The following is a 27751-nucleotide window of genomic DNA, read 5'->3' on the forward strand; positions in this document are numbered from 1 at the left end:
CTGTCTACTGTCCACACCAGGGCTGTCTGGGTCTGGGACCCAGCATTCTGAGCCATGGAGCGGGGCAGCGGCTGCCCCCGCCTCCTTCTGCTTCTACCTCTGGTGCTGGGGCTGAGTGCTGCCCCGGGATGGGCAGGTAAGAGAAGCCTTGTCTGGGTGTCAGTCAGCTGGAGGTCAGAGCAGCTACCTGGAAGGGACCACAGATGCCTGGAGTAGGAGCTTCTGCGTCTTAAGAAAGGGATTTGGGGTTTAGGATGAAGGATGAGCATTTGAGTTCCTTGTAGCCAGTATGGGACTGTCACCCTCCTTGAAATAACTGGTGAAAAGCAGGTGACAGCAGCGGCTGGGGACCATAGACCAGAGCCTGAGCAGGCTGGGTTCGTGGTTTGGGTCCTTAGAAAGATCCGAGGATGGCCAAAGCCAGTCTTGTCCAGGCTTTGCTGATGTCGGGGCAGTGAATGCCCAGGCTGATGGGTAAAGGAAGCAGGGTCAGAGCCAGGGAAGAAGGCTACCTCCACTGTCCCGTTCTCTTTGGGTCCCCCAACCCCTCCCTGTGCCCTGGATGCTGCCACGCGGCTGGCTCTAGGGAACACCAGGGCTGGCTGCCAACAGGACGGCCGCTGGACAGGCCAGGATCAGGTGTCTGAGGCCAGAGCCAGCTCTTTGCATTCCTGCCCCTCCCCTCCCCCCTGGCCAGCCGGACTCCTCTGGGACCCTGGTGTCCACAGGCCCAATCTTTCCCCCCCTTTTTCATCCAGAAGGGAAAGGCTCCTAGAAAAGAGGATTTGATATCAGAATAGAGTCTGGGAGTGCTGGGTCTGAGCAGGATGGAACCAGCTCCTCTCTCCCAGAACGGGGACAGGACTGATTTTGTATATATCTCCATTATTCATGTTTTCTCTTCTTTGGAGAGAAACTAGGCAGAATGGCAGTGTAAAGGATATAGGCTAGACCAAAGAAGTAACATAAAATGAAGTACAAGGTGTTTGCAGAGGCAGGGGACTGACCAAGATCACTGTCCCTTGTTTGGGAGCTGAGCGGGTGGAGGAGGGAGTCCAGGGAGATGGGTGACTAAGAATTCCCTAGAGTAAAGGACAGGGCATTTGGGGGCTCAGGGCGATTGATGGGGTGCCAGTGTGTCTCAGACAGTGGGCTTAGTATGTGGCTTGGGGGGTGCAGCCTGTGGGCAGTGAGCATGGTGTGGAACTGTCCTCCACTGGGCTTTGGTGGAGGGTGGGGACCTCCTAGGTCTCCTTGGCCAGGGGTCTCTGTGAGTCTCTGTCTCTCTGTCTCCCTCACCTTGGTCTCTCAAAGCTGCCCTTGTGTGTCAATGTTTGCAGAGCCGCCACACTTGGGGGCCAGGCTCCTCAGGGGCGGGGGAAGGTCGCGGTTTCCTCAGCTCCTGGACTCAAAAGGCCTTTTCTCTCCTGCCGGCTCCACCTCGTCCACCCCACCCAGCTCTGCTCTCCTGACTGCCCTGGCCTCTGCCCGCCCCCACTTCCACCAGCCTTTGCGAGCACCCTCTGTGGGAGTGCTCCACTGTGGGGCAGATGCTGTGCTTTGGGGGGCCAGCCTTCGCTTTACAGGGAGTTTGGGCCCAGGAAGCTGAAATTTAAGGAGTCCTGGCTGATGGCCTATGACTTGAATCTTTAGATTCAGATGGTAGGGGTGGCAGGGCAGGACTGAGGTTCCAGGTGTGAGGAGCTGGCCTGGGATTTGGGCAAGAACTCTGATGGCATCTACAGATGTGTGGCTTGGGGCCCTGGACCTGCTCCTGCCCTGCGTGGCAGCTTCAGTTTCCCCTTCCCCCTCTCCAAACCTGGGGGCATAGACATCTGGACCACCTGGTCCTGGTCCTTCTATCTCCTTCCTTAGCCCAGTCAGAGCTGCCCCCGCCCCCACCTCAACCCAGTCTTAAGCAGCTGGAAGACCTCTCATACACAGCCGCCTCTCCACCTCCCTGTGCCCAGGATGATCGATTGCCCAGATGTTGTTTGTGCTAGAGACCAAGCAGATGCCAGGAAGCCAGAAACTGGGAGATACAGAAAGGGAGGGAGAGCAAGGGATGGACAGGGTGTGGGGGAGACGGAGAGAACAGAGGAGGGAGGAGAGGGAGGGTCTCACAGGTGCACACGCAGGAGGAGGGCAGGGAGGGAGGGAGGGAATGACAGGGAGAATCTTAGCAAAGATTTACAGCTTAGACAGCGGCCTGGGTCTGAGACACAGATGTGGGGGGCGATGTGAAGGCCTAAGTTGCATGCCAGCTACAGCTAGCTGCACTTCCCCTCTGGGCCACTTTGCTTCCCATCCATATGGTTCTTTCAGGGTAATGTAAAGGATCGTGAGTTGGAGATCTGGGTGTCCCCTCTTTAGATGCTCCCTGGGACCTGTCCTGTCCCCTGACTCGAACCCCGACTCTCCCAGGTGCACCCTCTGTGGATGTACTGCGTGCCCTGAGGTTCCCCTCCCTTCCTGATGGCGTCCGGAAATCGAAAGGGGTCTGTCCGACTGATGCGGCCTACCGTGTGTCACGACCTGCCCAGCTCAGTGCACCCACCCGCCAGCTCTTCCCAGGTTTGGGCAGTGATATGGGGAGGTGGGGAGGTGAGGTTTGGGATCTCCGCACCTCTCACTGCATCTGTGTCTCTTTCTCTGGGGTACCAGGAGGCTTTCCCAAAGACTTCTCCCTGCTGACTGTTGTCCGGACCCGCCCTGGCCTTCAGGCCCCCCTCTTGACTCTATACAGTGCCCAGGGAGTCCAGCAGCTGGGCCTTGAGCTCGGTCGCCCCGTGCGCTTTCTGTATGAGGACCAGACGGGGCGGCCACAAGCCCCCTCTCAGCCTGTCTTCCGAGGCCTCAACCTAGCCGATGGCAAGTAAGTCAGTTTGTCCCTTTGGCCTGCCTGACCCAGACTGTCACAGAAAGTCACTCAGAAGCCCCAGTTTCTAAACTGACGGCCTCTGCTGGCCCTTTGAGCACACTAGCCCGCTGCTCGAATTTGTCACTTCCTGATCAGGGTTTGGGTCTCAGAGTCTGGGTTGGGGAATGGGGAATAAAAAGGTACCTGCTGGCTCTCTGGAAACGTATTTAGCATTTTGAGCCTTAGTTTCTAACAGACAAATATCATCAAATATGACACCCCAACTAGAAAATGATTGCAGGGTGCCCATGCTGTAAACACTGGATACATGGTAACCCTTGCTTGGAATTCTTTTTAAAAAATTTATTTAATTTATATATGTGTTTTGCCCACACTTACATCTACGCATCACGCGCATGCCTGGTACCCGCAGATGCCAGATGATGTCCGATCCTTGGGGACTAGAGCTGCAGGTGGTTGTGAGCCACCATATGCATGCTGGGAATTGAACCCAGACCCTCTGGAAGAGCAGCCACTGCTCTTAACCCTTGCGCCATCTCCCCAGTGCTATTGTTGTAATTCTTAATCCTGTCATCACTGCTGTCTGTTCCGCCACCCGTCAGTCACATGGACTTCTTACCCCACGGTTAGGTGGCACCATGTGGCTGTGGCTGTGAAGGGTCAGTCTGTCACCCTCATTGTGGACTGTAAGAAGCGGGTCACCCGACCCCTTCCCCGAAGTGCGAATCCGGTGCTGGACACCCGTGGGGTGGTGATCTTCGGTGCCCATATCCTAGATGACGAAGTCTTTGAGGTAAGCACAGCAGCTGTCTGAGGAGGGCGATTCTGGCCCCTTATCGCGTGGTCACTCTTCTGGCTCCAGCCCTCTGTCTTCCTAGGCTTAAGCCTTCAGTTTCCTTCCCAGGATTTTCTATTGCTGTTTCTGGTCTTCAGTGAGAGGCGTGCTTATGTAAATACAGCTGATTGTCACCACTTGTCACTCGTCACCTGTCCACCAGTGATCTATTCTTTCACCCGATTTGCCTGTTAATTCACCTGCCCAGTCACCCATAGACAGCCCCTCTTCCTGTGTCCACCCGTGAGTCCACCCAGCCCATTGACACCACTGACCTGTCTCTTCCTGTGTCCACCCGGCCCCTTGACACCACTGACCTGTCTCTTCCTGCGTCCACCCGGCCCGCTGATGGCACTGACCTGACACTAGTGACCTGTCTCCAGACGCGTGCACGCCTTACCTCTTGGTCCACTTACTCACCTGACCGTCTACCCAGGCCCCTCTCCGCTCATGCAGCTAGGCTCATATTGAGCCGCTCACCTCTCTTGCCCTGCACAGCTACTCCCTCCTCAACCCCCACACCGTTCATCTACCCATCCCCTTTAACCTGTCCCACATCTGTTCTCTGCTCCACTCACCTGCTCACTCCGTCCACCTGCACATACATGGATGCATGCCTTGGTTCACTAGCCGCATAGCTGCTACAAACCCAGCCTCTGCTCCGCTGTACTGCACCCACTCATCTCGCCGCCCACACGCCATCCGCCGCTCAGGTACCCACGCATTAGCCCCATCCACACAGTTAGACCGCAGTGTGTACCCTTCACCTGCCCTCACTCACTTGCCCGTGAGGCCATCCACCCATCTATCCACCGTCATTCTTGTTGCGCTCAAACCCCTGTTGACCCGTCTGCTCTTCCACTCCATCTATCCATCCACTCATTGACCCGCCCCCCCACACCCACTTTTTCTGAACACAGCACGATAGTACAAGGTCTCTGCTATCCCAGGAGGGTCTTTGTTTTGCTTTGAGATGAGCCAGTGTGTAAGCACCGTGTGAGACTCAAGTCATTGCCACTGAGATTCAGAAGGAAATAAGTCCCTTGTGTCTAGAGGTCTGATGGTGGAAGGTCAAGGTCCCCAAGGCCGTCCCTGTCTCCAGAAGCCCTGTGGAAAGACCTATGTGTGACCATGGGGTGCAGGAAGGAGCTGGCCTGTGCTGAATCTGTAGTTGGAAGGCCTGAGTTCACTCCGTCTACCTACACATACATGGACATCCTGACCGGTCGTTCTGAGTGACTTTGGCTGATTATTGTCTTGTTGAGATATGAAATAAGGGATGGCAGTCCTTGTCCTCCTGACTGATCCTATCGTTCGTGACTTTCCTCCATGCTATAGCTAAGTCAGAGCCCATTGTGTGGACACAGCTTATGGCTGTTTATTTGGTCATTCGTCACCTGTCCAGTCTCCCAGTCACCCAGAGACGACCCCTCTTCATGTGTCACCACCCACTCATCTCCCTAGCCATCCAACCCGCTGACCTCCCTCCGGATGCATGCACGCCGGCCTTACCTGTTCATCTGTTTCCTCGCCTGAACCCAGCCGCTTCGTCCTGGACCGTCCCTTCGGCCTCTCCGAGTCCCTGTTTCTCTCTCCATCACTTCTCCCTCCTCATATCTTTGCAGGGTGATGTTCAGGAGCTCCTCATCGTCCCAGGTGTCCAAGCTGCCTATCAGTCTTGTGGACAGAAGGATCTGGAATGTGAGCGGGAACAGAAGGATGCCCCTCAGATCCCGAAGCCTCACAGAGCCCAGAGATCGCCAAAAAAGCAGCCATCAGGACTTCATAAGCCACAGAGCCAGGAGCCCCAGCGACAGGTAAGGGAGTCGGGCAAACAGAAGCTGCAGCCTTGTGTTGCGGGGAAGACACTGGGGTTCTCCAGGGCAGCACCCCCTTGCAGTGTTCCACGCTGCTCCTCCATCCTCTCCCTAGCTCCCAGCAGTATCTCTCTATTCCCATCATGCCCTCCTTCCAGTCCTCGGTCATCAACCTTTTTATTTTCATTTAAAAATAAAAAGAGTCATTATGAGGAATCCCCAGCGGGAGCTATGTGCCCTGCTTGTGTGGCTTCTTCTTCCCGTCTGCCTTGGGTTTCCCATCCCTTTCTTGAATTAAGAGATTGGGGGACATGAGGGGACAGGTGAGCCCTGAGGAGGTGGGACAGGGAAATGAAGCTAAGATGTGATACCAAGAGGGGGTGGTGGTGATAGGGAGGGACTAGGTAGAAAGGGAATCTCGGGGGGGAGGGGTGTCTGTGGATGCGTGGAGACGGGAGCAGAGTGCCTTGGGGCGTGATGGGAAGAGAGATGCATGTCTAGGTTGGGGGGGATGACTGGGTTGGGGTGACAGCTGTGTTCTGGGCACAGTGACCTGAAGACTGGAGGGTCAATCTCTTAATTGTGTCTGCTTCTGTCCACATGGGAAACCCATTTCCTCCTTCTCCCCTCTCCTGCTCTCTCCTTCCCACTCTCTGTCACCCTCACCTCTCACCCTCCAACTCCACACCATCTCCTTACCACCCCTCTGGAATCTCTGCCCTGCCTATCCCCCTCCCCGCTCCTAGCCCACTGAGTCTCTCTACTATGACTACGAGCCCCCCTATTACGATGTGATGACTACGGGGACGGCCCCTGATTACCAGGTAAACTCAAGGGCCCCCCTTCATCTCTCCCCTTTCTCCCAGCACCTCCTACCAGCATCTCTTACGTTAAGTCCCCATCAGCCCCAGCTTCTGGGAGAGACACTAGATTATGGAGGTTCACTTGCTCACTGCCCGCCCCCCATCTCTCCACTGCAGCGTCCTCAGAGCTCCAACCGCAGGGCTCCCTCTTCCCCTAGGGGGCGTCGGACCCCTCCCCGAAAGCCTAGCCCTCCTGCCAAGAGGTCAGCAGCCAGGCAGGCGCCCCCCTCACCAGCCAAGAGGCCCTCTCCAGCTGGAGGCTCTGGCAAAGCCCTCGGCCAGCCTCCCCCCTCCCGACGCCCAGCTCCGCGGGCAACTTCCCCCACTGCCCGGGCCCTCCCCAGGACCAGAGGCAGCGGTTATCGGCAGGTAGAACGGGCATCCAGATCTCTGCCCCCAACTTACAGACATTGGAGATGGACTCTCTTTAAATTGTCTTTCTCAAAGGGGCTGCAAGATCTGAGATTTCCCCCATCCCCCATCCCCCACCCCAGAGCCTGCCTGTGGTGGGGGCAGGTTGCAGCTTTGCTTTCTTTCCTGCTAACCTCTCCCCTCACCCCTTCTCCCCTCCTCCCCTCCTCTCCTTGGGGCTAGTACCCCACCCCAGGTGAAGAGGAAGGAGTCCTGGAGTCCAGCCCCTTGCCATTTCTTGAAGAGGTAACTTTGTCCCCAGCATCACCCAGCTGGACCCCCCCCCCCCCCAACATCCAAAATGAGAACTTTTTCCTGGCCGGAGGGCTCTTCATGTACCCACTTAGACTTCTCGGTCACTCCAGATCTGCCACCTGCTTCACTGTGTGGCTATTTCTTCTGGTGTCACAGCCTTCTCCTCATGTTTTTGACTCTAAAGTAGACTCTCTATGTCGGTGTTAGGTGAACCCCCTTCCTGTGTCATGGTGCCATTCCTGGGTCCATTTTCTGTCCAACATTCTCGCTTTTTTCTTCTGTCTGTCTTTCTGTCTGTGGTCTTACAGTCCTCATTTGTCATTATATTTATGGACTGTCCTGTGTCCAGCCCTCCGGCCACCCTTCTTGTTCTCCGCTATTTCCCCAATCACGTCCATTTCCAGATATCCATTTGTGGTCAATAACCGTCCCTCTCTGCCTGGTCCCTCCCCTTGCTCACTGTGGGGGAGAAAACTCCAGTCCCAATGACCCTCGGGTTCTTTGAGGACAAGAGCCTCCTCTCAGGCCTAAAGCCTCCATCTATCCCTTCTTACCCCTTCTTGCCCCGCCCCGTCCTTGGGAAGGAGCAGACAGATCTCCAGGTCCCCCCAACAGCTGACAGTTTCCAGGCAGAGGAGTATGGGGAGGGTGGCACAGACTCCCCGGCAGGGCTCTACGATTACACCTATGGCTATGGGGACTATCACGAGGAGACCGAGCTTGGCCCTGCCCTCTCTGCGGAGACAGCCCACTCTGGAGCCGTAAGTGAAATCTGGTCCTAGCCCATCCTTGGCCATCGGGGGCGCTCCATGGATGGCTTCCTGTCTGATCCTGGTTGGCTGTGTGCTACTGTTGGCCTGTCACTGTCTTCACACGAGATGTCTGTGCCGCTGGAGAAGATCACTTCCTGCTTTTTCTTGCCAAACGTCTTACCCTGTGCCTCCCTGTAGGTCCTCTTGCAATTGCATGGCCACTTCCTTTCTCCTTCGGCCACGTCTTGTCTAGATTGAGATAGTGTTAGAAAGCTTTTTTTAGTAAGCAGCTGCCTTGTGTCCAGTTTCTGCCTGTCTCATCCCTCTCCTCCTGCTCAAATCAACTTCTCGTCCATGTTGATGCTCCAGGTCCCCTATGACATTTTCTAACCTTCGGGGCCACTTCTGGTCTCTTTCCCTGTCTACTGCCTTGATGTTCCTCTGTGTGAAGCTGGGGTAGAAGGGATTGTTTGTTTGTGTTCTGATTTTTCATGCTGTCTTGTGGCAATTTTCTTTGACAATAAACTACTTCCTGGATACCTCATATTATCAAAATTATTAGACTAATTCATTGTGGACCTATATATGTATTGTGGCTGTTTCCTGTGTGTTCTTCCCTGGTGTTGGTGTGTTTTTCTTGCCTTTTACCCTCTTAATTCTCTTGGCAAGAGTCGCTTTCTGTTTGTGATTTTCTTTTCTCTCTTGGTCATGGTAGCCATGTTGTTTTTGAAGGTCCATTTCCTGGATTCTTTTTTCTCGGAGGCTTCCTGTCTCTCTAACCACTTCCTGTTTGTTCAGTGTATTTTCCAGCCATCTTGGCTGTGTTTAATTTTTCTTGGCTCTGGCGTCGGCCTTGCTTCCAAGTGTGTGTCCCTTTGTTCTATCTCCTTGGTGGTGTCCCAGGTCTTCAAAGGTCCCTCTCTGTTGGACTGCTTCCCCTTGGCTCCACCTTGTCCTTTGCACGCTTGGCATCATGGCTGTCCCCTTGCTGCTGCTGCTGCTGAACTCTGTACCCGCTTACCTGATTCTGCCACCCTTGCTGCTTTTGCTGTATGCCGCTTTCTGAGTATTTGGGGTTGAGCTGGGATTTGGGAACCGATCACTCCTAATTGGCCAAGATGGGAGTGGAGGGGGGGAGTTCGGAAGGTCTTTATTGGGAGAATCAGGAGTCATAGTAAATAACCTTTGTCCTCTCTGCCACTATCTTTGCTTTGGCCTAGAGCTTGGAGTGGGAATTGGGGTAGAAGAGTGGGAGGGAGGAACTGGTAGACTTGGAGTGTGAGTGGGGGTGGGGAGGGAACTAGGGGACTAGGAGGGTTGCTTCCGAGGTTTAGGGAGCTAACCTAAGAGCTGTATTTTCCCTAATCCAACTGAAAGGCCAGAATGTGGAATACCGGTGGCAACAGCTTTCTAAATCTCCTTTATGTGTATGTTTGCCTGTGCACACACATGCACACATGCACACACATAGACACGCTCGCGCACACACACAGACACGTACACACACATGCACACACACAGACATGCGCGCGTGCACACACACACACACACACACACACACATGTGCTTATGTATCTGTGTACAGGTGTGCCTGGTGCCTGCGGAGGTCAGATGGGGCATCAGACTCTCCAAACTGGAGTCATAGGTGTTGTCAGCCACCAAATGGGTGCTGGAGACCAAACCCAGATCCTCTGCAAGAGCAACACGTGCTCTTAACTGTTGAGCCATCTGCCCAGCCCCTCCGGGACATTTCTGACTTGTGAACCCCTTGCAATTACAGCTAGATATGGGATTGGTGGTGATGCCTATAATCCCAACATGAGGGAGGCTGAGGCAGGGGGACTGAGTTTGAGGGCAGCCTGCAGTACTCTGAGTTCTCTTAAGAGTGTCTTGAAACAAACAACATGAAAGCTGTAGATAAACTTCTATACCTTAGGACACATGCTTTTCATTTTCTGGAGGAAAACCCGTAGCTTTTAAAATCAGATTCTCATCTGATTCTGCCAGAAATAAACCTACCTACTTACTCGGGAGGTGGGGTCAGGCACCTTTTCAGGTTCTAAGGATTCCCAGGGTCACCTTTGGTGACAAGGTGGGGTCCCCCAGAAGGAGAATACTGGGGTTTAGAATCCCTGGAGGGGAAGAGGCTCTCGGAGACACAGCATGTGCTTGCTTTGGTGGGCTGGGGAACTGGCTTGGAGCTTGGAGGTGGTGTCCAGGAGGTCCTACAAGGGAGGCTGGAGTTGGGATAGGGCAGATGTCGTGTCCTGGCTATTCACGGGCCCCACTGCGGGTTACATGTATGTCTCCCTCAGGTTGCCCATGGACCCCGGGGCCTAAAGGGAGAGAAGGGAGAGCCTGCGGTGCTGGAGCCTGTGAGTCATACTGGGTGCGGAACTGGGGGAGGTAATGGGGTGAGTGCTGGCCCTGTGGCCTCTAACTTTGGATGTCTGACTCCACAGGGTATGTTTGTAGAGGGACCCCCTGGCCCAGAAGGCCCTGCAGTGAGTATATTATAGAAGCTGCCTTTCTTTCATTAGAGACATTTCCTGCAGATACTTCTGTGGCTTGCCTAAGTATGTTCAGGTCTCCACTCTGAAGAGTGTTTCCAAACCAGGCTCCAGATTCCCACAGCAGATTCTCTGCTGTAGAGACCACCTCCCAGTCCGTGCCCCTCTTGTGTCTGATGTACACCCCCTCAGCTCATTCTCCTCATCTGTCTGATATGTATCCCCCCAGTCCATGCTGCTCATCTGTCTGATGTGCACCCCTCGGCCACGTGCCCCTCTTCTGTCTCGGCCACGTGCCCCTCTTGTGTCTGATGTCCACATCTGACTTTCCTTCTTGTCCCTCAGGGATTGACTGGACCCCCTGGCATCCAGGGGAACCCAGGGCCAGTTGGAGACCCTGGCGAGAGGGTAAGTGACTGTTCTGGGTGTGGGGAGAGCTACAGAGGAACCGCTCATACCCCGTGAGTGCTGCATCTGGTATCCTTTATCAGCTGAAGACCAGACTGTGCTCCCCATAGCCTAGAGTGGGCGCACACACGTGGGAGAGGACAGTAAGCTGGTGCCTCCCTGTAGTTTTCTTCACAGGGTAGAGCATTCAGGAGGAATCTAGAGATGTCTATGCCAGTCCTGTAGGGAAGGATTTCAAGACGATGTCACACCTCTGACCTGCTCCTGTCTCCCTTCTCATTCTTTCCCACCTAGGGCCCCCCTGGCCGGGCAGGGCTCCCCGGGTCAGATGGAGCCCCTGGTCCTCCTGGTACATCTCTGATGCTTCCAGTGAGTTATCTTCTGGGCTTCGAAACAGGTTGGGGGTGGCGCTTGTATTACTAAGAACTAACTAAGAAGGCTGTGGAGGAGAAGCTGGGCATGACGGGGCATGATGGGGCATGACGGGGTGTGATGGGGCATGACGGGGCATGACAGGGCTTGCCAGAGTTTTCAGTCATGGACCATGACGGTAGAAAGACCTGGAGTTCATAGCATCAACGGAAGCCATTGATCTTTGGGGGTGGGAAGATTCAGCCTCTTTAGACCAAACATGGGTCTTGAAGAACCAAACATGGATGATCTAAAAGAGAGCAGAGACATGTCATATGTTAGGAGGTGAAGTAGCAGAAGAGAGTATTGTCATGACCACAATGGAAGGAGGGTGGGAGGGACCTTAGATTCCTCTGCGTGCCTAGCTGGAGCGGGGCACAGCTGAGACATCGGAGGGCATTGCCTCTGGCTTGGAGAGTGCTTGGATTTCCTGAGGGGAACGTGTGTCTTCTGTCTCCCCTCAGTTCCGGTTTGGCAGCAGTGGGGGTGACAAGGGCCCCGTGGTGGCCGCTCAGGAGGCCCAGGCCCAGGCCATTCTGCAGCAGGCACGGGTGAGCAGGGACAGCGGGGGTCCCGTGGAGGGAGGTCTGTGGCGGAAAGGGAAGGCACCTGTGCGGGGCCGGTGTGAAAAGGTGGTGGGACAGTCTGGGCTTGCTTAGGAGAGATGGAGCCGAGCTAAGGGTGAGGATCGGCTAGAGGAAGGACAGATGTGGGGGTACCCCCTCTCACCTCTGCTGTCTCTCTGGCTCCTCTAGCTGGCACTCCGTGGGCCGCCTGGCCCCATGGGATACACAGGCCGCCCTGGACCCTTGGTGAGTGAGTTGGGAGTTAAAGTAGCGTTTCTTTATTTGTATGTGTAGTTAGAGACAGTTCTGTCAAAGAACCAGGTCAAAAGTTGTTTTGCTTCTTTGGTGGGGGCGATGTGGCTGGGTCAGAGGACCCTTTGAGATCACTGTTGGGTGTATCCTTCAGTATGGCCATTTTTTCCTCACACAGGGTCAGCCTGGGAGCCCTGGCTTGAAAGGAGAATCTGGAGACCTGGGTCCTCAGGTGACAATGCCCACATGTGATTTGTAGCTCATTGTCTCCCTGGCCTATGCCCTAATGTCCTCCCATTAACCATCCCTGTCTCTCCCTCACTAGGGTCCCAGAGGACCACAGGGCCTCACAGGCCCTCCTGGCAAGGCTGGGCGAAGGGTGAGTTCTCTAGGGATGGAAATGGAGCTTGGGGAATAGGGGACCATATCTCAACTTGTTCTCACACATGATTTTTGCCCCCAGGGCCGAGCCGGTGCCGATGGAGCCCGCGGGATGCCTGGAGAACCCGGTGTGAAGGTAACCTTGCCCTCCTCTGACACCTGTAGCCGCCTGCCTGCCCCAGGGCTCATCAGCTTGTGGGTTATAGCCCCTCACTCGGGACAGAGTAGTAAGGGGGGGGGTTGGGAGATGACTGGACCTCACTTTGCTTCTCCCTCTTCCTCCTAGGGTGACCGAGGCTTTGATGGACTTCCAGGACTGCCCGGCGAGAAGGGACACAGGGTGGGTGTGATATGGGCGTGCTGCAGTGATGGGGACTGATCTCTAGAGGGGAGGTAGGGACCTCAGAGTGAGTCAGAGAGGCCTGGGGCTCAGCAGTTCAGTGAAGAGACCAGTGTCTGCCTGTGTGAGGAATCTGAGGCCTCTCTTCACTGTTCCCTTCTTCTCCAGGGTGATACGGGCGCTCAGGGCCTTCCTGGGCCTCCTGGCGAGGATGGAGAGCGGGTAAGTGCCATGGTCAGGGCGGGAACTGGACTCAAAAGTCTGGAAGGCAAGACTGATCCGTTCAATACGCCCTCCTTCTCCAGGGTGACGATGGAGATATTGGGCCCCGAGGGCTGCCTGGAGAGTCGGTGAGTGTCCTGGGGTGCTCTGCGGGAGCACAGGAAGTGATGGGAACAAAAGGGACACATTTCCTATCACCCCCTCATGCTGTCCCCATCAACTGTTATACAGGGACCCAGAGGACTTCTTGGCCCTAAAGGTCCACCTGGCATTCCTGGGCCTCCGGTAAGTGACAGCCTGACTTCTAGCCCCGACCTTACCCCTGACCTCTCCTAACTACTTCCTTCCTCCCTTCCTCCCCTACCCATGAGCTTTTCCACTTCCGGACCCCCCTTATTTCTGCTCCCGCTTCCCCACAAGCAGCACTTGGTGGACCATATGGTACAGTGCACTAGGGCTCTGGCTGTAGCCCCAAACAACAAAAATCCTCAAGAAAAACAAACAGAAGCCCTCACAGCCACAGGCCCACGTCCTGCAGGTCAGGCTACGCCAGCCTGGCTTGGGGACGAGTGTGCGGTCTGATGGGGCGTTTGCTGTCCACTCTCTGGGATGACCAGGCCATGTTTCTCAGAAACCACAGTGTTTCCGGCCTGGCCCCAGCTTCCATCCTGCTTACCCCATCTTGTGTTTCAGGGCATTCGAGGCATGGATGGTCCCCATGGCCCCAAAGGGAGCTTGGTGAGTGATGGGCATAGAGACCCCGCCCCTCATCCCTGCCAGTCCTTTACCCAGTCTTGTGGGCTGCCATTTTGAACCCCTTCCTGTTTCCTGATCCTGTCCTCTTGGCTGCCCTTGAGATTTCTATCCTTTCTGTTCTCTCACTGTCTTCTGACCCCCGCCTGACCCCCGCCTGACCCCTGCCTGACCCCAGCCTGGCCTTGGACTAGCCTTCTCTGACTGCTTGTTTCTAGGGACCTCAAGGAGAGCCAGGGCCTCCTGGACAACAGGGCACTCCTGGGACCCAGGTGAGTGGTCCTGCTCTCTTCCCAACTGTAGTGACTGCCGTCTCGGCCTCACCATGGGGCACACTCTGGGTGGGGGCAGGTCACTGGGCCCTTCTTGCTCTGGCATTTAATGGGGATATAGAGAATGACGCAGCCCCGTGGCTCATGTGACTTCTCTTTCTCCACATGCAGGGCCTCCCCGGACCTCAGGGTGCCATCGGTCCTCATGGAGAGAAGGTGGGTGACTGATTCCCAGGGCATCGCGTTCTAGCAATGAGCGAGGCGCGCTTCCCTCTCTCCTGAAATCCCAATTCCTCCTGCAGGGTCCTCGTGGGAAACCAGGGCTCCCTGGCATGCCGGGATCGGATGGACTCCCGGTGAGTGCCCCTCGTCTCTGCTCTTCCGAGGGTGTCCCTGGAAAGCCCCTCAGCAGCTACCTTTCCAGTGTGTGCCCTTACTGTAAGGTCACTCATGGGTTGCCTGTGGTATTGGCTTTGTCAGCGCACAGGGCAATCTGGGGACTCCTGGGAAGGTGACAGGGCTCAGCAGTGACATTCTCTGTAACTCCTTCTCGCAGGGTCACCCAGGGAAGGAAGGTCCTCCTGGAACCAAAGGGAACCAGGTGAGACCCTCCACACTTCCCTTTACCCTCTGAGGTGTCTTCAGATCGGGGGAGGGGGTCACAGTCCTTGGGATTCCTGTCGTGCTTCACTTGGCTCTGATGATGTTCTATGTCTAAGTCCCATGACCCCCTCCCCTGAATCTAGTGTCCCCCCAATCACAGTATAGTTGCTGTGTCCTCCCACCCCCTGAGTCCCTCACAGTGACATCCTGAGGGACTTCATAAATCCTTCTCTTTCTTTCTCCAGGGTCCCTCTGGACCACAGGGTCCTTTAGGATACCCAGGCCCCCGAGGTGTCAAGGTAATTGAATACCAGGGAATGGGTTGGGGGCTCAGTACTTTAATTTAGCTGATCACTTGATCTCTGCCCTCCTTCTAATTCTAGGGTGTGGATGGAATTCGGGGCCTGAAGGGCCACAAGGGTGAAAAGGTAAACCTTGTGCATTTGCTTCTAAGTACCTGTGCACCTTCTCCTGCCCTCCCCTCCCCCAGCGCCCACCTGCCCTCCTCTCCCCCAGCGCCCACCTGCCCTGCTCTCCCCCAGCGCCCACCTGCCCTGCTCTCTCCCAGTGCCCACCTGCCCTCCCCTCTCCCAGTGCCCACCTGCCCTCCCCTCTCCCAGTGCCCACCTGCCCTCCCCTCTCCCAGTGCCCACCTGCCCTCCCCTCTCCCAGTGCCCACCTGCCCTGCTCTCCCCCAGTACCCACCTGCCCTGCTCTTCCTCAGCGCCCACCTGCCCTCCTCTCCCTCAGTGCCCATCTGCCCTCCCATATCTAAAATCCACCCCTTTTTGCCTGTGTTCCCTGAGCCCACGCCCAGCTCCCCCATCCTTTACCCTCTGCCTTTCCCAGGGCGAGGATGGCTTTCCTGGGTTCAAAGGTGACATCGGTGTGAAAGGAGACAGGGTGAGTTCCTGCCCACCCAGTTCCCCACCCCATCCTGCTGTGCTTCCATTTGGAGCTGCCCTGTGCTTCCTTGAAATGGAGACTTTCCTCTCCACTGCTGTGTCCCCTTTAGAGCTGTGTCCCAGTGAGATGGCCACCATATTGTCAGCCACACTGGCCCCTCTGGTCTCTCCCTGTCCCCAACACTCACCTCCCCACTCTCCTCTCAGGGTGAGGTTGGAGTCCCTGGTTCCAGGGGAGAAGATGGCCCTGAGGGGCCGAAAGGACGCACTGGGCCTACTGGAGACCCTGGCCCCATTGGGCTCATGGGCGAGAAGGTGATGGGATGAAGGAGATGGGGGTAGTGGTTCGGCCACGGGGCCAGGCTGGATATGGGGTGCCAGCTGACTCGATCACTGTTGGTCCCAGTGGCTTGAGGGAGAGGCATGGAAGTCAAGGGAGAATCCTTGGTGTGCCAGGCACAGGGCGTAGGAGCTGGGGTGAGAGGGGAGTCAAGGGGGAGGGGAGGTCTGTGGTCTTGTCCTGCCAGTCCTGCAGGTAGCCCCACGACAAGCCTGCTTCACAGATGAAGCTGTTGGCATAAGCAGAGGCGTTAGGATGGTTGTGAGCCCAGCAGTGAAGGGCGGAGCCGGGCTGTGAGCTGCAGGGTCCTTGTTTCCTACCCCAGCCCTGCAGCCCTCTAGTTGGGGTGGTGTGAGGAGCATTAGGAGGGAGGAGCTGGGCTGGTGCCCCCCAGGGAGGGGGGAGCTGGGCTGGTGCCCCCCCCAGGGAGGGGGGAGGCTGGGCAGCACAGCAGTGGGCACTGGGATGGGTGGCAATGGCTGGACCACAGGACTCTGCAGGACTCCTTCAGGACCAAGATGGGCTTGGGATACTACAGAAGTCAGGGCCCGTGGGACTTCTGCAGCCAATGTTGCTGCTAGGTGCCTGTGGCTCCTGTCCTTCCTAATTGCGTTCTGTCCTTCCACAGGGCAAGCTAGGCGTTCCTGGTCTGCCTGGCTACCCCGGACGCCAGGGTCCCAAGGTGATGTGATGCCCTTTCTGTCCTCCTCATTGTCCTCTCCTTGACTTCTGACCCCAGGAGGCATAGACTAGCAGAGTGTGGGGTTCCCTAGAGTGGAGTTAGCTGACTCCCATTTTACAGATGACAAATAGAGGCCCATAGATCAGCAGGGGTCTTTCCAAGGCCACCTACTTGCTGGGAGGGCCCAGTTGGCACCATGGTTGCCACCATAGCCTTTCTTCACCCTCTTTGGCCCTTCCCAAGCCCCCTCCTCTCATCTTCTTCCTTCTCCATCCTCACCAGGGGTCCCTGGGATTTCCTGGTTTTCCTGGAGCCAGTGGAGAGAAGGGAGCTCGGGTAAGCGGTGGGCAGGGAGGTGCAGAGGGAGGAGCTGGGGGGTTGGGGAGGCTGCTGTGGGACTCTTGCCTTGGCTAATGTTTCCTTGGCTTTATTCCCACCAGGGCCTGTCTGGAAAATTAGGACCTCGGGGAGAACGGGGCCCCACGGTGAGTGCTGTGGGCAGACACCCATTACCAAATGGCTCCAGATCCAAGAGGTGGGCTGGGCAGGTAGCTCAATGGGTAGCAACCGCATGTACACATAAAGCTGTGGGTTCGAACCCCAGCACTGCCTCAGCTGAGCGTGGCTGTAGAATCCAGTAGCAGCGAGAAGATCACATGCTTTCAGTCACCCTCAGTGACAAGGTAGGCTCTTCAAGACTCAAGGATGTTTCTACAGTTCCCCCTTCTGTCCCCCTAGGGCCCGAGGGGTCAGCGGGGACCTCGAGGTGCCACTGGGAAGTCTGGTGCTAAGGTGAGTGGACTCAGTACAGCTGTGTCCATCCCCTGAAGCTGGACCTTGAGCGTTCCCACCCTGCCACTGTCTTCCCTTGGGCAATGACGGATAAACGTCCACCTCACTCCCTGCCTGTTCACCCCACAGGGAACATCAGGTGGTGATGGTCCCCACGGGCCACCCGGAGAGAGGGTGAGTGTACCTCGAATGTTCCATCTCCCATGTTCATTTGTCCAGAGCCTGTGCTTCCTTCACTCACCCCGTCCCTGTCTCTAGGGTCTTCCTGGTCCCCAAGGCCCCAATGGATTTCCTGGCCCCAAAGGCCCTCCGGTAAGTTGACAGCTGACTTGTGACCCACCTCCCTTCCTTCTCCTCCATTCCTCTTTCCCATCAAGAGTTCACCTGACCCCAAACTCTTTCCAGGGCCCAGCAGGGAAGGATGGGCTGCCGGGCCACCCAGGCCAGAGGGGAGAAGTGGTGAGTGATTCCAGGGGTACAGGGTGGGAAGGGTCCTGCTGCCCCAGCTGCCCCAGGAGCCGGGTACTTCCTGCCCCATGGCCGGCCACCCTTGTCCATCTCTGTTCTGACTTCACGATATCTCTTTCCTCTCAGGGATTCCAAGGAAAGACCGGCCCCCCAGGACCCCCTGGAGTGGTGGGACCTCAGGTAGGTTCCCCCAGGAAAGGATGCACCCCAGACCTGGAGTTGGGGACCCCTTCCCCCAGTCACACAGCCCTGCTGACTGCCTGGGCAGGGACCCTGGGCTGAGGCCCTGAATTTCTGCTCCTTCCTGGGTGGGTCTCTTTTGGAGAACTTTCCCAGCTGTGACACAAGGTGGCATGGTCACACCACACTGGGGATGCTAAGCCCCAGCAGCCAGGAGAGCATCAGTGTCCCAAAGGCTTTTGGGGAAAACTAAGGAAGGGGTTCTAGACTGGCACTTTCCAGGGTACAGAGTGGGGTCTCAGGGTCACAGAGCTAAGTTTAGACTGTGCCTTCCCCAGGGAGCAGCTGGGGAAAGCGGTCCCATGGGGGAGAGAGGTCACCCTGGCCCCCCAGGACCTCCTGGAGAGCAAGGACTGCCTGGAACAGCTGGAAAGGAAGGCACCAAGGTCAGTGAGGGGGTGGCCAACAGGGAGGTGTGGGGGGGGTGGAAGGCTGCAAGAAGTGGGCCAGTGTGGATCTGAGGGCTCAGAGACCTCTGTTTAAATTATGGTTGATCATGCCTCTTTTTGTCTCAGGGTGATCCTGGTCCCCCTGGGGCTCCAGGAAAGGATGGTCCGGCTGGTCTGAGAGGCTTCCCAGGAGAGCGAGGCCTCCCAGGCACTGCTGTGAGTGTACCCCCAAAGCCAGCAGCTTGTACTTCACTCTCGTCCTCCCTGCTTTCATCTCACTAAGCCTACACTTTCCAGCACAGCTTTTTGGGGTCCCCTGCCTGTGAGGCCTCCCCTTCCCATCTCACCTGTTGCCCTAAATTTGGTTCATAGGGCGGACCTGGCTTGAAGGGAAATGAAGGTCCAGCTGGCCCTCCTGGCCCTGCAGTGAGTCTGGGGCCCCTGGGAGGCTGTGGGCAGGAACCAGGAAAGGGGACAGATGGGTGGAGGAGGATGCTGGGCAGGATGTGGCAGGAGCCATGGGCTGGGCAGAGGAGGTTTGGGGTCAGCCAAGATGCATCTGACTTACTGTTTTTCTGAGATCCGTGGTCGGGGGTCTTGGGGTCTCCCTGCTGGAGCGTCTGACTTCATCTCTGTCTCAGGGCTCCCCAGGGGAGCGAGGTGCAGCAGGATCAGGGGGCCCCATTGGTCCCCCAGGGCGTCCAGGCCCACAAGGTCCCCCTGGAGCAGCCGGAGAGAAAGGCGTCCCGGTGAGCATGGGGCAGGAGGCTGTGAGCTGTGAACTGAGGAGTGATGGGTACCCAGGTGTTTTGTTGAGGTGCTTGAGGGTGAGGCTGCATCCTTCCCTTGTTCCTTGCAGGGTGAGAAGGGCCCTATTGGTCCCACTGGCCGTGATGGGGTGCAGGGTCCTGTGGGGCTTCCTGGTCCAGCAGGACCCCCAGGTGTAGCTGGAGAGGATGGAGACAAGGTGAGACCCTACAGTCTTCTCTCCACATGAGACTGCTGACCTCTGACCTCTATCTAATTTGCATATCTCCTTTCTCTTGTATCTCCTTACCTCCTGCAGGGTGAGGTGGGAGACCCAGGACAGAAGGGAACCAAAGGGAATAAAGGCGAACACGTAAGCATCCATGGCCTTGACTTTTGACCTCATCCCACCCATGATATGACCTATCCTGGCATCTCTGACTTCCTTTCTTCCCTAGGGCCCACCTGGACCTCCTGGTCCCATCGGTCCTGTGGGACAGCCCGGAGCTGCGGTGAGTGCCTCTGGGTCTCCACGGGGGCCCCAGCAGACTCTAGCCTGCCTCAGTTTCCCCTTCATCCTTGTGCCTGATGCTCAGGTCTGTGTGAGTTTATGGATGGCGGACACATGACCCATGACCTATCATTCTGTCCTTGTCCCAGGGAGCTGATGGGGAGCCTGGAGCTCGGGGACCCCAGGGACACTTTGGAGCCAAAGGCGATGAAGGAACAAGAGGATTCAATGGGCCCCCGGGACCCATTGGCCTCCAGGTGAGCGGGGATGGGAACAGGGCCTGAGAGGTAGGCTCTGGAAGGGTCTGTGAGCACCCTGCCAGTCACCGGCTGATGAAGACAGGGGAGGTGGGGACAGAGGACTGGGGCCTGTTAGGGGCTCAGTGACAAGGGTTGGGTGTTGGATGGGCTGGTCACCTGGGTCTGTGCACAGGGCCTGCCAGGACCTTCTGGAGAGAAGGGAGAAACAGGAGACGTGGGGCCTATGGTGAGTGTGACCCTCGCTGACCCGAATCCACCTGCCACCCAGCCTGTCCCTAGCCTGACACTCCACTGCTGACCTCATGGCTTGCATGTAGCCCCGCTATCTGCCCCGCCTGGACCTCTGCTCACATAGCCCTACCATCCTGCTCAGCCATAGAGTTCCTTCTCTCCCTTCCTTCCCCATCCTGATCTATTCATACCCCACCCACCCAGGGACCACCTGGCCCTCCAGGACCTCGCGGCCCCGCTGGACCCAATGGTGCTGATGTGAGTCATCTCGTCCCTTGTCCCCTGTCCCTTCGGACCCATGTAGTTGAATCCTTTGTCTCCTTTTCCCTACACCATAAACCCTAGTCCCGTCTCAGGTACAAGAGAAGCATCAGGGCCCTGGGATGCTGCCGCCACCTCCCTGCTGTGCTCAGCCAGACCTCTGTCTCCCCTCATAATGGCTTCTCTTCCTCTTCCAGGGCCCACAAGGTCCCCCTGGAGGCATTGGGAACCTGGGTCCCCCTGGAGAGAAGGTAGCTGAAGAGGGGTGAATGGACCAGTCTTGGCAGGGGGAATGGGGTTAGATTTCTGCTTATTTCTGACAAATGTAAGGTTGTCAGGATTTGTGGGGGACTTTGATGCTCCTCTCTTTGTAGGGGGAGCCGGGAGAGTCTGGGTCTCCGGGCGTCCAGGGCGAGCCGGGTGTCAAGGTGAGTGACGGTTCTGAGGTCTTGTCCCCCATACCTTTTGCCTTTCACTGGACTCTCGCCTTTCTCTCTCTCTCGACCTGGGACCTCCACCTGCTTGATCTCTGGGCCTGAGGGAACCCAGCCACCATTTTCTTGAAGGGAGGAAGGGCCAGGACACTCCCCATAGGCCTCACCGTGACTGTCCGGTTGTCACAAGGGGAGGCTGAGGCTCTCTTAAGAGTAGACTATTTCCCTGACTTTCAAGACTCCCTTGAGACCATCCGTTTCCTCCACTCGCTCTGCAGGGTCCACGTGGTGAGCGTGGTGAAAAAGGAGAGGCTGGGCAGGCGGGAGAGGCTGGACCACCAGGGCCTAAAGGCCCTACAGGCGATGATGGCCCCAAGGGGAACCCTGTGAGTTTGGGGAGTGAAAGGAAGGTCTGGGAATGGAGACCCCAGGATATCAGTGTGTGGGGGGTCGGCACCTAGGAATGCAGGGAGCCTAAGGGTGGGCTGGTACCTGGGAGGGAGGCTGTGGGGGTGGGTGCTCCTGCAGGAGAGATCTCCCATGGTTTGGGAGCATTGAGGAGAGGCTAAAGTGATGGGGCACAGGGGAGGGGCACAGGAGACCCTCCGCCAAGGGTGACAGGTGTCCGCGGGGCTCTGTGTTGGCTCTGGATGGCCTTAGGGAGCTGTGATGTTAACCTTGTTCTTCCTTTGGATTAGGGTCCCGTTGGCTTTCCTGGGGACCCTGGGCCTCCTGGAGAAGCTGGCCCACGGGTGAGTCTTGTTGAGGGAGGAGGGAGGGGAAAAGGCCAAGATGGTGGGGCTTTATGGTTGGCCTCTCTGTAGCAGGTGGGCCTGGGTCTCGGGGTGTGGGAGGGTGAGAGCAAATGGCAGGAGTGAGTCTGGACTGAGGTGCCGGTCAGGTTGGGGACCCTCCTCTGACTCTTTTCACCCCTTCAGGGCCAGGATGGTGCTAAGGGTGACCGGGGAGAGGACGGCGAGCCAGGACAGCCTGTGAGTGACCGGTGCCCCTCTCTTCTCACTGACCCTTTGGGCTGTGAGGTCTCCTGACTGGATCCTACTCACGCTCCTCATATCCTTCTTCCGTAGGGATCCCCTGGTCCCACTGGGGAGAATGGGCCCCCTGGACCCCTTGGGAAGCGGGTAAGTGATATTGATTCCGCTGCCTGTCCTTGGATAGGGTGGATGGAGGTGAGGCAAAGGCAGGTGATGGACAGGGAGAGGCTGTTAGCTGGTTGTCTGTGGTACATGCAGCTGGCCATCTTTGGTGTGCTTGGTGCCTTGCGTGTTTTAGCAGTGGGTGTGGTTGCTCCTGTCTTCAGTATTTGTGCGTGGTCCTTTTTAAGAGTGTATGTGTGTGTGCATATGTAAGTAGGATTTTGCGTGTGTGCGCGTGCATGCGTGTGTGCATGCAGTGGGAGGGGCCGAGTTGAGTCTGGTTATGGACTGTCATTTCCTTCCTGCTCTCCTCCTCAGGGCCCTGCTGGCACTCCTGGTCCAGAGGGACGACAGGGAGAGAAGGGAGCCAAGGTGAGGGAGCAGCCACCCTGGGTGCTGGGACTTACCCTTCCTTCTTCCTCCAAGTTCTGTCTCCAGATGCCTTCCCTATGCCCCCTTCCCTGCTGGGCCCCCCCACCCCGTTCCTCTGCCAGGGAACCTGAGGCGTCACCCTTCCTGCCTCAGACCTCCTTCTGCCCCCCTCTGCCCCTTTCTGCCCCCTTTGCCCCCTCTATTCCCCTCTGCCTTGAGAACAAGTCCTTTCTGTGTGTTTCAGGGGGACCCTGGTGCTGTCGGGGCCCCAGGAAAGACAGGCTCCGTGGGTCCTGCAGGCCCGGCAGGAAAGCCTGGCCCTGATGGTCTACGGGGGCTCCCAGGCTCAGTGGTAGGTTGCAGTGTGAAGGAGTTGGGAGGGTGAAGGCCGTGGGCGGTGTGTAATGTGGGGATAGCCCTCCTGACCCTGCCCTGTTCTCTCTAACCTTTAGGGTCAGCAAGGCCGCCCTGGAGCCACTGGTCAGGCTGGGCCCCCAGGTCCTGTGGTAAGTAACTGGGATATATGGGTGGCTCGGGAGTGGCCAGAGCCAGGGAAGAAGTTGAAGGCTATGGGGAGAGTGACTTCTTGTCTCCCTACAGGGACCTCCAGGGCTTCCTGGCCTCCGGGGTGATGCTGGAGCCAAGGGGGAGAAGGTGAGTGACAGATCCAGGCTCATGAATGGCCAGTGTCCACCGCTCTGCTTCAGGCCTCCAGTACCCAGTCCTCAGGGTTCTTCCTCATGTCCGCTGAAGCTTTCCCCAGATCCCGTGTCCATCTTCCTGCCCTTCTCCCTCTGTGTAAGGTCTTTAAGGATCCCTGTGACCACCTTCCCCCTTATCCAGGGTCACCCAGGTCTCATCGGACTGATCGGGCCGACAGGAGAGCAAGGAGAGAAGGGTGACCGGGGCCTTCCTGGCCCTCAGGGCGCCCCCGGACAGAAGGGAGAGACGGTGGGTACAGGAATGGCTCCGAGAGGTCTGGGGGGTAGGGTGGAATTCATGCCGAAGGTGGGGGTGGGAACTGGGCTGTGGAGTGGAGGGATTGAGAGACCCAGCCTCTCCCCTTGCTGTTGTTCTAGGGCATCCCGGGAGCATCTGGCCCTATTGGTCCTGGAGGGCCTCCTGGCCTGCCCGTAAGTGTTGTCCACCTCTCCTCCTAACCCCACTGCGGATGTCCCAGTATGGCTCTCAGAGCCCTGCGGTTCTCTCTTTTGATGTTTCCATGTCCCTCGTGTGGAAACCCAGGGTCCCTGGACTTGTGACTTTGTCTGGCCACCCTGTGTTCTTTCCTGTGCTGACCCCTTCTGTTTATTTACAGGGACCCGCTGGCCCCAAAGGAGCCAAAGGAGCCACAGTGAGTGACCTCTTAGCTTTGACTTTGCCCTCCCTGAGCTGGGCTTAACCCTGTCTCTGCAGGGCAAACGCGCACATCCCCCCCCCCCACCCTTCGCAGCGGGGAACCCCTCATTTCTGATAAGAGACCGGTTTGACCCTTTTGTAACCTTGAGCCTATGCTTCACCTCTTGACCCCTCCTTGACCTCATTAATTCCTTTGTTAGGGCCCAGCCGGACCTAAGGGAGAGAAGGGCGTGCAGGGCCCCCCAGGACACCCGGTGAGTGGGGAGAGCAGGCAGTGCCCAGTACCCGCAGCTCTGGCAGGGCAGCCTGACGCACGGGTCCCGCTATACATTCACTGCGACCTCACTGCACCTCTGTCCCCATCCAGGGGCCCCCGGGTGAGGTGATCCAGCCACTGCCCATCCAGATGCCCAAGAAGACCCGCCGCTCTGTGGATGGGAGCCAACTGATGCAGGATGATGAGGCTGAGCCCACTGGTGGTGCTCCGGGCACCCCTGCAGGGCTGGAGGAGATCTTTGGCTCACTGGACTCTCTGCGGGAGGAGATCGAGCAGATGAGGAAGCCCACAGGGACCCAGGACAGCCCTGCTCGCACTTGCCAGGACCTGAAGCTGTGTCACCCCGAGCTTCCTGATGGTCAGCACCGGCCTCAGGCTGGGGACAGCGGAGTGGCTGCTGGAGTGGGGGGTCTTAGGAACCGCACTGGAGTGAGGGTCTTAGGGATGGTGCTGGAATGGAGGGGTCTTAGGGACGGCGCTGGAGTGGGGATCTTAGGGACGGTGCTGGAGTTGGGGGGGTCTTAGGGATGGCGCTGGAGTGGGGGTCTTAGGGACGGCGCTGGAGTGGGGCTAACAGGGACTTGTTACAGGTGTGTAATAGTCACAGGTGTGTAATAGTCACAGGTGTGTAATAGGTGTGCGACAGTCACAGGTGTGTGACCTTCACAGATGTGTAGCTGTAACAGTTTTGCAACAACCAACTGGGTGAGAAGTGCTTTGAGGTCTTAGAAGCTGATGTGGCTCCATCTATGGGCAGTAGTGTCCACGAGAGTTGACACACACATGTATGCACACACACCTGCATTCACACAGATAGCTACCCATCACACTCCTCCCGCAGGGGAGCCCAGAACCAATACTGGAGCTGCAGGCACCAACCGGAGACTGGGGTGGGCTGCGGGGTGATAGGTAAACTGAGGCAGGGCTGGGGATGTGACAGAGCTGTGAGTGTGAGCCTGGGCCATAGCTCTGGCTGGGAACCTTGGGCAAAGGAGGGAAGGGAGCATGGAGATGGAGGGGAGCATCTCGAAGCATGGGACCTGTGACCTGACCTCCCTGTTTTTCACCCGACAGGAGAGTACTGGGTTGACCCCAACCAGGGCTGTGCTCGGGATGCCTTCCGGGTGTTCTGCAACTTTACAGCAGGAGGGGAGACTTGTGTTACACCTAGGGATGACATCACACAGGTGCGAGCTGATTGTCCCTCAGTCTGCCAGCTCTTGCCCATCCTGACCTTTCGTTCCTTTTTGTGTGACCTTTGATGCTTTCTTTATCTTCATTCCTGGAATCCCAGGACTGAAGTTTGTTGTTCCTTACCCAGTCTGTGGCTGCTTCCTGGAACTCCTCAGTGTCTAGTGTCTCCTCTGACTCTTAACTCCACCTATGGCTGCTCCCTGGAGCCCACAGTGTCTCCCCTGACCCTTACCTTATCTGTGGTTGTTCCCTGGAGTCCACAGTGTCTCCCCTGACTCTTCTTTCTCCCCAGTTCTCCTATGTGGACTCTGAGGGCTCCCCAGTGGGCGTGGTCCAGCTCACCTTCCTGCGTCTGCTCAGCGTCTCTGCCCACCAGGATGTCTCCTACCCTTGCTCTGTAGTATCCCAGGATGGCCCCCTGAGACTTCAGGGGGCCAATGAGGATGAACTGAGCCCCGAGACCAGCCCCTATGTCAAAGAGTTTAGAGACGGCTGTCAGGTGGGAACCAGAGATGCTGGGTGGGTGGCAGGTCCCCGATTTGGGCTACAGGAAGGAGATGGGGAGAGCATTCGGTGGGGTGCCTAGGGACATAAGGGAGGAGTCCAGCTTCCCTGTGTCAGTTGTGCCTGAGGGTGGGATCTTAAAGGGCTAAGGGGTGAGGGGAGAGTGGGAGTCGAACTTGTGTGAGCTATCTAGGTGGCCTCGTGTGTGTCCACACACCAGTGTTGATGGAGTTACACAAGCTCATGCATTTGTGGACCTTCAGATGCAGAGGCACATGGAGGGCACACACAGAAGCCCTAGCCCATACATCCGGAACCATCCGGGTGTGGTCAGGATCTCTGGAGAGGCGAGCCTGGGGCTGGGTTGGAGTCCATTGCTGGCTTCTCCCCATGCTCATAGCTTTCCTTCCCTGTCTCTCTGTCTAGACACAGCAAGGTCGGACAGTGTTGGAGGTGCGCACGCCAGTGCTGGAGCAGCTGCCCGTGCGGGATGCCTCCTTCTCAGACCTGGGGTCCCCCACAAGGCGGGGAGGCGTGCTTCTGGGGCCTGTCTGCTTCATGGGCTAGGTCCTCGCTGACCCTGTTAACCAAAAGCAGACCTGCCTGGAGTCACACAGCATGAACTTCATGCCACCTCCCCTGACAACCTCTTGTCATCTAGGGGACCTTGGGCCAGGGCACCTCAAGCCTCAAGTTAGGGGCAGCAGCCAGGGGTGGGGTGAACCAGGGGGTGCTGGGACAGCTCAGTGGAAGGGTGGCACCTGGGCCTCCGGCTCTCCCACTTGTGACCCATTAGAGAGCTGAGACCTTTATTTAAAACAGTTCCCTGTCCCTGCAAACAAGTGGAAGAGAAAGGACACTATGTATTTTGTATTTAAAAAAAGTAATTATATTAATTATTTAAAGAGTGAAAAAAAAGTAACAAAGATAAAGAGAGAAGTGCCCGAAACTCCAGCAGATACTGGGGATAGGTGCTGCAAGAGTGGGCCAGCACCCCACTCTCCCCTCAGGGTTTTTCTTAGTGCCCGTGGGTGTGGCTTTCTGGGATGAACCCCCTTTCTTACATCCACCTGGGATGCTGGAACACAAACACTCCCCTGCCTCAGGGCTCCAGCGCTCGCTCCCCAGGGAGGAAATTCTATGACACAACTGTCCCTGTCAGGAATGGCCTGCCACTTCTCCGGGGACACCAGACCAGAGGGTTCAGGGCCTGCCTTGGGCAGGTTATTGAGATACTGAAGTTCTCCCAGTGGCTGAAGTCACCAGGGTGCTGGGCACTGCCCTGGCTGCACAGTTTCTTCCCTGGGCACCTCCTCACCTCCCTGATGCTGAAGAGAGTTAATGTCTAGCCTACAGCCAGAAGGGACTCCCAGGAGCCCACTAGCCCTGTGCCCAAGCCCCTCTGACTGACGGTTAAATAATGTGATTGTCTCCTCCTGGGTGTGTGTTGGTGCTCGCGTTGTTATTTCAGCCTCCCCAGGTTCCTACAGCACTCCTGTCCCCCCAAAAGGCTGGCTTCATCCTACACACAGGCGTTCCCCAGCGAGTCCCGGGGCTTACACAGCCTGGGTATCAAGAACAGATCCCCAAATGGATGGATGCTCCCAGTGACATCATACACAGGCGCTGATCCAGTACAGGGCTGCCACTGGTTATGTGAGCTTTGCCTCCCTATCTGCCTGCAAGTACAGTTGCCCTAAGGTCTTCAAAGTTAGAAGAAATTCTGTGTGGGTCAGTCTAAATTCTGTGCAAGGGGTAATTTTGCCCACTTCGAAGACGTCAATTTCTGCACCTTTTCCAAGACATGTTGTATCTCCCAGGCTTGCCATGTTCTGTTGCCCAGAGCCAAAACTGAAGTCAGGCCTCCTACATGTACATGTTCACACACACACACACACACACACACACACACACACACACACATACACACACACACACACGAGCATCTTTATTCCATGGGGTTCCGTGTGCGTATACAGTTTCTCTGCCTAGGGACTGCTGACCTCCTTCCTTCCCAAGATGCCCTTCTCTGGGCTTGTTCAGTAGCTCAGGTCTGCTCTGGTTAGGAGATCCTTGGGTGCTGGGCACCCCTAGGG

General features: G+C 56.9%; 1 protein-coding gene across 1 annotated transcript; it reads left to right on the top strand.

Moving 5' to 3' along the window:
• The first annotated feature begins 54 nt into the window (after window positions 1–54).
• On the top strand, window positions 55–26222 carry Col11a2 (collagen type XI alpha 2 chain). Its single transcript, XM_038342083.1, has 66 exons — window positions 55–136; window positions 2425–2574; window positions 2665–2875; window positions 3512–3674; window positions 5342–5533; window positions 6280–6357; window positions 6991–7053; window positions 7647–7823; window positions 10130–10189; window positions 10277–10318; window positions 10670–10732; window positions 11027–11101; window positions 11608–11694; window positions 11899–11955; window positions 12140–12193; window positions 12287–12340; window positions 12425–12478; window positions 12629–12682; window positions 12851–12904; window positions 12988–13032; window positions 13136–13189; window positions 13598–13642; window positions 13876–13929; window positions 14101–14145; window positions 14232–14285; window positions 14486–14530; window positions 14778–14831; window positions 14916–14960; window positions 15382–15435; window positions 15645–15752; window positions 16406–16459; window positions 16742–16795; window positions 16900–16944; window positions 17198–17251; window positions 17381–17425; window positions 17510–17563; window positions 17657–17710; window positions 17846–17899; window positions 18238–18345; window positions 18475–18564; window positions 18721–18774; window positions 18990–19097; window positions 19208–19315; window positions 19415–19468; window positions 19554–19607; window positions 19756–19863; window positions 20039–20092; window positions 20302–20355; window positions 20556–20609; window positions 20733–20786; window positions 21071–21178; window positions 21491–21544; window positions 21731–21784; window positions 21881–21934; window positions 22268–22321; window positions 22566–22673; window positions 22774–22827; window positions 22922–22975; window positions 23165–23272; window positions 23401–23454; window positions 23640–23675; window positions 23881–23934; window positions 24048–24315; window positions 25032–25144; window positions 25444–25650; window positions 26082–26222. Exons 1-66 carry the CDS (start codon window positions 55–57, stop codon window positions 26220–26222), a joined length of 5208 nt encoding a protein of 1735 aa, XP_038198011.1.
• The last annotated feature ends 1529 nt before the right edge of the window (window positions 26223–27751 follow it).

This window comes from Arvicola amphibius, chromosome 9, assembly GCF_903992535.2.
Source record: "Arvicola amphibius chromosome 9, mArvAmp1.2, whole genome shotgun sequence".
Classification (NCBI taxonomy): Eukaryota; Metazoa; Chordata; class Mammalia; order Rodentia; family Cricetidae; genus Arvicola; species Arvicola amphibius.